This window comes from Rhinopithecus bieti, unplaced genomic scaffold, assembly GCF_001698545.2.
Source record: "Rhinopithecus bieti isolate Rb0 unplaced genomic scaffold, ASM169854v2 scaffold_15006, whole genome shotgun sequence".
Lineage (NCBI taxonomy): Eukaryota > Metazoa > Chordata > Mammalia > Primates > Cercopithecidae > Rhinopithecus > Rhinopithecus bieti.
In genome coordinates this window covers 534,448-544,266 of record NW_016808074.1, presented here as the reverse complement: position 1 = coordinate 544,266, position 9,819 = coordinate 534,448, and the positions used below count along the sequence as shown (strand labels likewise).

At 43.7% G+C, this 9,819-nt stretch overlaps 1 protein-coding gene across 3 annotated transcripts; it reads right to left on the bottom strand.

The window, feature by feature from the left end:
* Positions 1 to 1,800: 1,800 nt before the first annotated feature.
* Positions 1,801 to 9,819, bottom strand: ZNF772 (zinc finger protein 772). 3 transcript variants are annotated; one of them, XM_017885420.1, is made up of 5 exons: positions 9,527 to 9,819; positions 8,884 to 8,922; positions 7,914 to 8,040; positions 7,278 to 7,400; positions 1,801 to 6,633 (listed from the first exon to the last, which is right to left on the bottom strand). In XM_017885420.1, the coding sequence occupies exons 1-5, from the start codon at positions 9,557 to 9,559 to the stop codon at positions 5,486 to 5,488; spliced, it is 1,470 nt and encodes a 489-aa protein (XP_017740909.1). In that variant the 5' UTR covers positions 9,560 to 9,819; the 3' UTR covers positions 1,801 to 5,485. The 3 variants fall into 3 exon arrangements, with proteins under 3 accessions (XP_017740909.1, XP_017740912.1, XP_017740911.1); XM_017885423.1 differs by having other exon boundaries at positions 8,632 to 8,922; positions 9,527 to 9,617; XM_017885422.1 differs by lacking the exon at positions 7,278 to 7,400.

Here is a 9,819-nt window from a genome sequence, read left to right as displayed (position 1 = left end):
CCTCGTGATCTGCCCGTCTCGGCCTCCCAAAGTGCTGGGATTACAGGCTTGAGCCACCGCGCCCGGCTAGATTTTCTATTGTTAAACCAACTTTAAAATCCTAGCAAATCTCGATGCTGGGTGCGGTGGCTCACGCCTGTAATCCCAGCACTTTGGGGGCCGAGGCAGGCAGATGATGAGGTCAAGAGATCAAGACCATCCTGGCCAACATGGTAAAACCCTGTCTCTACTAAAAATACAAAAATTAGCTGGGTATGGTGGTGTGTACCTGTAATCCTGGCTACTCGGGAGGATGAGGCAGGAGAATTGCTTGAACCCAGGAGGCGGAGTTTGCAGTGAGCTGAGATAGCGCCACTGCCCTCCAGCCTGGCAACAGAGCGAGACTCCGTCTCAATAAAAAGAAAAAAAAAAATCCTAACAACTCTCTCTAGAATATGACTTATTCTTTCTCTCTAAGATATATATAGATATACAGATATAGATATATGTATTAAATATCTTTAGTAGAGGATTTTTCAGATCTCTTGAGTGAGCCTGGTCAGTTGGTATCTTTCAATGGATTTTTGTTTTCCGAGTTTCAACTTACTGAGAAAGGACTGTTGAAAACAATCACACATTATCCATTATATGTTTCAAGGTTATCTAGTATTATACTACGTTTCATTGCTCATGTCTGTAATATGTGATTTATGTTTTTTCTTTCTGATGAAATAAAGGAGACACCTTGAATAAATTATTAAAATTGACAGACCTTCTACTATATCAGAAAGAAAAAAACATGGGTTCATAGATTTTCTCAAAAAAGAAAAAACTAAATAAGGTTACTGTGAAAATTAATTCCGAGGCCCTAATACAAAGATGGAGAGCTCAGACAGCCCAAAAGTCATCCTGTGTTAAGGAGACATAGCTAAGAGTCTGGGTTTGCCAAGGTAGCTGGAGTCTATAGAGCAGAGTACACGAGAGAAAAAACTTCAGAGATATAGAGGGCCATCCCCAAGTATTCAGCTGAGTATAATCTGTGTTTGCATATAGAAAAAGACCAGAGGATGGGTAAAGAACCACATGAGGTCGGGCGCGGTGGCTCAAGCCTGTATTCCCAGCACTTTGGGAGGCCGAGACGGGCGGATCACGAGGTCAGGAGATCGAAACCATCCTGGCTAACACGGTGAAACCCTGTCTCTACTGAAAAAATATGAAAAACTAGCCGGGCGAGGTGGTGGGCACCTGTAGTCCCAGCTACTCGGGAGACTGAGGCAGAAGAATGGCGTAAACCCAGGAGGCGGAGCTTGCAGTGAGCCAAGATCACGCCACTGCACTCCAGGATGGGTGACAAAGCGAGACTCCGTATCAAAAAAAAAAAAAAAGGAAGCACATGAAAGGATTATACGGGAAGCAATTCCCAAGGCTTATACAAAAAAACATGATAGTTCTCATTTTTACTCAGCTTGAGTAAAAAACCTCATAATTCATGAAGCATTAGGTAGAGAATATAGGAAGGTTGTGTCTCAGTAATGGGAGAGGAATTTGTCTTAAAATGTATGCTGCAATAGTCTCATCGAGAAATGCTTAGAATCAAGACCCCCCAAAAGATCATATTGTTTCCAAGTAACTTAACCATGTTACAGAAAAAAAAAATCAAGAATATCTATAGAAATTTAAAAAAAAAAAAATCAGTACCTAAAATTCAGTGTCCAATCAAAATTAAACCATGTTAACAGTATCAGACAAGGCAGATTTTAGAGGAAAGAATATTACCAGAGATTAAGAGGATCACAATGATAAAGTGGTCAACACATCAAGTGGACATAAAATAGGAAATATTTATTCACCTAATAAAAAGATATCAAAATATGTGAAGCAAAATCTGACAGAACTGCAGAGAAGTAAATCCAATTTAATACTCAGAAATGTCAACAATCCTCTTAAAATAATTGCTAGAACCAAAACAAAACCACAGAATGTCAATAAAGATATAAAAAACGTAAATAACATTATCAACCATTTTTACCTGATCAACACTTGTAGAATCCCTTCATCAAATGAGAATACAGTATACATTTCAAGTGAACATGTAACTCATACCAAGAGAGACCATATTCTGGGCCACAAAGCAAATCTCAATAAATGTAAATCAAGTCTTAATGTACTCTGATCACAATGGAATTATTGCAGAAATTACCAGAAAGATAAGCAAAATCCCCAAATATTTAGAAATTAACATACATTTAAAAAGAGCCATGTGTCAAGAAGAATTTTTTTAACTGGAAAACATCCTAAACTCAACTAAAATGAAACCACATTGGCCGGGCACAATGGTTCAAGCCTGTAATCCCAGCACTTTGGGAGGCCAAGGCAGGTGGATCACGGGGTCAGGAGATCGAGACCACCCTGGCTAACACAGTGAAACCCCGTCTCTACTAAAAATACAAAAAATTAGCCGGGCATGGTGGTAGGCGCCTGTAGTCCCAGCTACTTGGGAGGCTGAGGCAGGAGAATGGCATGAACCTGGGAGGAGGAGCTTGCAGTGAGCCGAGATTGCGCCACTGCACTCCAGCCTGGGTGAGAGAGTGAGACATTGTCCCCCCCGCCAAAAAAAGAAAAAAAAAAAAAATGAAACCACATCAAGCTTGATGGGAGGTAATTAAAGCAGTTCTTAGATAGCTTTTTAACATGAACATTTTCCCCCCATATTAGGGGAAAAAAACCCAAAGGTTTGAAACGAAGGACCTCAGCTTCCATGTCAAAAAGTAGCAAAAGAAATGAAACCCAATAAAAGCAGACGGCATTAGTAAAAGTCAAAATGGGAAAAAAAAAAAAATCCCAAAATATCAGAAAATAGAAAATTCAATAATACCAAGTACTTTAAAGATCAATAAAACTGTAAAATTGATAAATCTCTACCCAAACCAATCAAGGTTAAAAGAAAAATACAGACATTACCAGTATCAGGAATAGAAGAGGTGGCACCACTACAAATTCTACAAGTACGAAAATAATATTTTGAAAAATTTGAGTACTTAAATGAAACAGACAAACTCCGTGAAAGACACAAACCATCAAAGCTCACTCTAGAGATGGATGGATGGAGAGACAGATGGACAGACAGACATGTATATATAACTAATATAGCCCTCCATCTACCATGGAAATCAAACTTGTAGTTAGATGCTGTCCTACAAAACACACTTCAGGCCCAGAGAGACAGAGACAACACACACACATAGATAGACGGATGTATATATAACTTGTACAGCCCTCTGTCTACCACGGAAGTCAAACTTGTAGTTAGAAACTTTCCTACAAAACAAACTCGAGGCCCAGACAGCTTCCTTGGTGAATTCTACCAAACATTTAAGGAAGAAATGATACCAATTATTCACAAACTCTTCCAGAGAGTTGAAGAGCAGGAATACTTCCCAACTTACTCTATAAAAAGCTGGCATTATGCTGATACCAAAGCCAAACCTGGGCAAGATATAAAATTAGAAAGAAAAAAAAGCAAGCAAGTAAGCAGGAAAGAAAATCAGAGACAAATATCACTCATGAACATTGGTGCAAAACTTGTTACAAAAACAAAAACAAAATAGCAAATCAAATTCAACAATATACTCAATGACTAACACATCAGGACCAAATGGGAATTATTCCAGAAATGCAAGGTTGGCTTAACATTTAAAAAAATTAGTCATTGTAATTCACATTAAACAACTAAAACAGAAAAAGAAAAAAACCACTAGGATTATGGTCACCAGAGTCCAAGAAAATGCCCTACAAATCCCTATTTTCACCTTTGTGTAGTTCTCTTCCACTTTTAACCAGGATTAGCTAGGGTTACTTATGAAATATAGCAGAAATAATGGCTCATCACTTTCAGTTTAAGGTAATGACAGATACTGTGGCTTTGTTCTTGTGTGAGTTCTCTCCTGCATCACTTGCTTTGGAACTACTTCTCTACAATGGAATACTCTTAGCAAAGTACAAATGAAAAGAAATGAACTATGAAACACATAACACCACCATGAACCATAATTCAGAGTTTAAGAAGCCAAAAACATTAAAATACATATTAAATTACTTTATCTATGTAGGAAATACAAACCAATCTACAGTGACAAAAGATCAGTGGTTGCCTGGGGATGGGTAAAGGAAAGGGAGAAAATATAAAAGGAATCAGGAAACTTTTGGTTTGAGAAATGCCAACGTGTATCACAACTTATCAAATGGTACACTATAAATACATGCAGTTTATTGCAAAAATGTTTACACTGACTTCTGGACAGTAACCTTGGCCATAAGAGACACAGGTATGGGAGTATTTCTGTAAACCCTCATAATGGAGCCAAAGTAATGGAAACACATGTGGATGCACCTTTAGAAGGGTCATATTCCGTATAGTTTGCTGCAGTTTTCTCATTCCCTTATTAATCTGGGTCTCTGCACCAACTATGATTCCTACCTGGGCCTTCTGGAGGACAGCCAGCATCAACTGCTTACTGAAAAAGACTTCAGAGATCTTGACATGTCCCATGAGTTCAAATTCTCCTCAAGAAGCCTTGGGAATATGAAGTATCCTCTGGGAACAAGGGACCTAATTCATGTTGCTCCCAGACGCACTAGAGATTATTACAACAAATGCCCACTGCTTAGGGTGACCTCAGTTACACAAAAAATCTTAACATATAGACCAAAAGATTAGGGCTGCAAAGACTAGCATTCTTTCCTAGGAGAGCTTAAGCAGTCAAGTAACTTAGCTTGACACTAGAATAAGAGCTAGTCTTTGCCATTCTACTATCACCTCAGAGATACAGTTGGAGCTCTCACAAAAGCTGTTCATCCCTTCATACTGGCTTAGCCCAATTCTGTTCTCAACCCAACCCACAAAGCGAACAGAATCCCCAAGATTTAAGATAGTCTAAAAATTAAGGCATTTGTTGGAAAACCAGAATATGAGGCAGCCAATTTCAGTTTAGATGTCTTGGAGGCTGGAAAAATCCATCACAAGTGCCATGTGAGATCAACTATATCCATGAAGGGAAACCCCTGCCAGTGGTCAGAACAAAGCTCCCATCTTTCTGGCTAAAACTGGGTCATGCTCATGCTTAAACCAGTTGTGGGGCAGAAAAAAGTGAGAATCTTTCATGGCCTCAGGCTACTGATGATTCCCTCCAGGAAAGGGAGAAGTAGAGGTCTTTTGAAGCACATTGGGGTTACTTTTGCACAATGCAGGACTCTTCCAGCACAAAGACAGATGGCTTCTATCAGAGGCACTGCCTTGACAACATTCCAGCAAGGGTCTAGAAAATTCAGCATACCTCCAGAAGGCTTCCCATATAGCTGGTACTCAGAAGAACCTCCTCAGGGTGAGTGTTTGAGTGTATCAAGTTCTACTTCTGGCTGTTGGCTACACATAAAGGCTACTCTTGGAGCTTCTCTCTGGTGTCATTTATTATGTTGAACAAGGAAATGGAATCATCTATCTCCCATCCTAAGGCCTTTCTCCACTGTGAATTTTCCAGTGGCGGATGAGGGAAGCCCTCTGCCTGAAGGCCTTCCCACATTCACTGCACTTATATGGCCTTTCTCCAGTGTGAATTCTATGATGCTGAACAAGTACATGTTTGTGGCTAAAGGCTTTTCCACACTCACTGCACACATAAGGCTTTTCACCATTATGAACTCTTTGATGTGCAATAAGGTCAGAGCTTTGGCTAAAGAATTTCCCACATGCAATGCACTCATAAGGCCTTGCTCCAGTATGAACACTCCAATGTTTAATGAGTCTGTATTTGTGACCAAAGTATTTTCCACATTCACTGCACTCATACGGCCTTTCTCCAGTATGGATACTCTCATGCTGAACAAGTGTAGATTTGTGGCTATAGGCTTTCCCACATTCACTGCACTTGTAAGGCCTTGCTCCAGTGTGTACTCTTTGATGTACAATAAGGTTAGAACTATGATTAAAAACTTTCCCACATATGCCACACTCATAAGGCATTTCTCCAGTGTGGATTCTCTGGTGCTGAGCAAGTATGGGTTTGCGGCTAAAGGTTTTCCCACATTCACCACACTCATAAGGCCTTTCTCCAGTGTGGACTCTCTGGTGTTGAACGAGTGAGTCTTTGCGGCTGAAGGTTTTCCCACATTCGCTGCATTTGTAATGCCTTTTTCCACAGTGAGAGGCCTCCTCGCACTTGGTGTTGCTGTGTGGCTTCCACTCATTGTGAGGGGCATGGTGCTGGAAAATGCTTGAGCTGGCTAGGAAGTCCTTACAAGCCTCCCCTGTCACAAAAGACATCTCTGATGATTGGACAGTGCAGTTGTTCACAAGAAAGGCCCTGCTCTTATCCCTTCTAAAGGGTTCCTCTCCACTGTGCTGCTTCTGGTGCTGGTGAAGGTTTGCACTGAACCAGAACTGTTTCCCACACAGCACACACATGTATGGTTTCTGCCCTGGGTGTGTTTCCTGGTACTCAGCCAAGTGCAAAATGTCTTTTAAGACCAGGCCACATGTCCCACAGGGGTAAGCCTTCTGAGTAGAAGGACCTCCCTTGGGAATCCTGATCTGTGACATTCCTATAGAAAAGCTCTGCTCAAAAGGTATCTCTTCATCCTCCATTCCATGCCAACAACCTGAAAGCAGAGAAATGCTGGTGAAGTACAAATTGACACAGGTGGAAGAGGGGAAGCCTCACTACAAATATGCGTCTAACACAACTAAGACCAAAGTCATAGGACTGTTGTTAGGACAAGGGTCCAAACTCAAGTTCAGCAAATGTATATTATACAGTAGTTGGCATCTAAATGTCATAGAATGGAGAAGGCCTCAACTGGGAGAGGACAAAGATGTGGAGTACAGCACAAAAAAGAGGCGGGTCTCAAAGTCATTCACAATCAGATTTTCTTGGCTGCTGGGGACAGGTGAGAGTGGTGCAGAAGGTTATGGTCCACACCAAAGAAAATCAAATTGCTACTCAGTAGTTGGTGTTTAAGGACTATTTGGGCTACATATCTCATGAAACACTTAAGTACAGGCCAATGTTGGAAGGCACTGTAGAACAAGCCATGGAGAGGAACAGGTGAGACATGGAGGCAGTGGTATGGAACATCCAGAGGTCAAAGGCCAGAGTGTGAAAGGCAAGTGTATAAATGAGAAAGTAGATAAAAGTGAAGTACGGCCCAGTGGCCTTAGCATGAATACAACTGTAGACACAAAGAGGCCATGGAACAATATGAACCCAGCCCTGACATCACACTTTTCCCCAGTTCCCACTCACCAGGGCCACTCCCACCTGGAGTCTCTGTGGCAACAGGTAGGGTCATGTCCACCCAGTCAGGTACCCAGGGCTCACTACCCATCACCAGTGAGGCAACTATATGGGACATGAAAGATGTATGTCCTAAGGGAAAGACAGAACAGCACTGGTCTGGGTAACCTAAATAGAAAACTAAACATTATTAAAATAATCTCAGAGAAGAGTCTTGCAGGAATAGCGCAGTGGTCCTAGCAAGTAGCGACCATAATGGTCCCTACAATTCCTGGCATAGGCAGGCCACAGGAAATCTCAGCTAAAGGAAGAGTGCAGAGTCCCAGGCACAGAGGTGTCATGGATACAGACAGAGGAATTCAGACAGGGAAAGGACAAGATGGATATGACCCACTGGGCTGACAATACAATGCATAACTCCTGAATCCATCCTTGCAAGGCTCTGAGACAGCAAGTGCTGGGAATGCTCAGAAGGAGGAGGTAGGAGTGCACACAGCCCAAGCCCAGCACTCACATAACCTACTCCAGGAACTAAGAAATGAGGCAGTGTCCATGGCTCTGATGTAGGAAGGACAAGGGTGCCCTGAAAAAAAGGGGAAGAACAGGGCCCAGTCCAAGTCACTGGGGTGGATGTGACGGCCTTACCCAGAGAGGCCATAAGTGCAAAGTTCTCCAGCATCACATCACGGTACAGGAGCCTCTGAGCCTCATCAAGGAGCACCCACTCCTCCTGGGAGAAGTACACGAACACGTCCTCAAAGTTCACCTGCCCCTGCCACAATTGGGAGAGCCAAGTCCATGAGCAGCATCTCTCCCAAGAACCCCCATCCATGCCCCCACACATCTCCCTCCTGTATACCCTCCTACCTAACTTCTCAAGAAATATCAGGACCAGGTGTCATTGGTGTCTTCTCTCTCCTCATGGTCCCAATGATCACTCTGTCTACCCACAGCAACCACAGGCAGGTGAAGAAGCTGTCACCCTCTAAGCTCTGTGCCTAGCATACAAGGCCTCACCCTTCTGTAAGCAAATTCCTCTGGAGTCACTAACATCATGCTTACCAGACAACCAAAGATGGGCTTGCCTTTCTCCTTTAAGCCCAGAGGTCATCAGTCTACACTTCTTTCCATATGTACATCACTCTTTGGATCACAGTTATCTCACAACTCTGGCTCTCCACCATCATTTTCCTGGCTCACTAAATGCACTACCACTGTGAAATGAATATTCTCTTTTAACTCCCAGTCTACATAATTAATCATCTGTAAGCCATTTCAGGATGATTCCCGCCCCCTTGCTCTTGGTTCCCACCAGACATGACAGAGACCTGCAATTTCTTGAAAACTCCCATCTCAGTCTCACCTCTAAGTATTTGCACAGGCTGGTTCCTGTGCCTGGAACAACCTTCCAACCTTATTCCAATGGTTGGCAGAAATGGAAACCCCTCCATAAAACCCCTGGCCCGGAGTCAGGACCCTGGGCTTGGGGCTTCTCCAGAGTCCTCAGACCCAAGAAACTGGAGAGTAGCAGGAGAGTGTTCTATATAACACCACAATGCTGGACAGCGTGTTGGGTGGGGGTGGATCGGTGAGAGCATGGACATTCTCCCCTCACCTGTATAGGGTCCATAATTACTTCTGAGTTCATGGGAACCTGTGGGGAAGAGGGAGACTGTGAGAGCCAAGCAATCTTGAGGGAACCCCAACGGCTCAACCCCATCCCATATTCCTACCCTGTTACAATGTGCCTGGGAGTTGAATGTCTGCCCTCTGTGCCTCCGTCTTTAAGGATGCCTCTTAACTGTGTTACCTCGGAACAGTGCTCATTATCTGCCCCCATGGCCAACAAGAGTCTGCCCTCCATGAGCAGTCGATGGAATACTTTTTAAACCCTCGAATTCTGACTCTCCTCTGTTCAGAACCTTCCATGGCTCCCATCACCCTCAGAACAGAGACCCAGCTGCTCAGGATGATATTCCAGGTGTGATCACTTATAAAGCACTCTGATCCTTTCAGACACCAAAGGCCCAGTTTGCCCCAATGCTCCAGCTGTGAACCATCTCTGACCCTTTGCATACACTGGTCTCTCTGCCTGGAACGTCCTTCAACTCCTGCTGTCAAAATGGGTCCCAAACACGAGCGCCCCCACTGTTCTAGATTCAGGGGCCTGAGCTGCAGTAACCCGAGGAGCGGTTCATTCGAAGCTTTAGGAGTCAGAGATGGGGGTCAGCGCACAGACTCGCAGACGCAGCACCCACCTGTGCCGGGCCCATCGGCTCAGCCGCCGCCATCAGGCCTGTGGACTACGGAAGGGTGGCGACAAGTGCAGGAACCTGGGATCAGCCGTCCAGGGCCCAGCCCAGCGGTTAGGTCACTCGGGCAGCGTCACTGTCGAGTCTCAGGCCCACCTCTCTTTAGAGAAGAAGACACTCTCTCACGCTTTCCCTTTTCTGTCACCTCAGGTCTGACATTGCGTTCGGAGACTAAACCAGTGGATTAATGGAAAAGCAAACAAAATGTCCACCCGAGGATGGTAGAGGAAGTCCCGCCC

Coding starts and splice junctions, on each gene's coding strand:
- ZNF772 (XM_017885420.1), bottom strand. CDS start 9,559: ATGGCGGCGGCTGAGCCGATGGGCCCGGCACAG. Junction 8,923..9,526: donor AGCCGATGGGCCCGGCACAG/GTGGGTGCTGCG, acceptor TCTTCCCCACAG/GTTCCCATGAACTCAGAAGT. Junction 8,041..8,883: donor TAATTATGGACCCTATACAG/GTGAGGGGAGAA, acceptor CAATTGTGGCAG/GGGCAGGTGAACTTTGAGGA.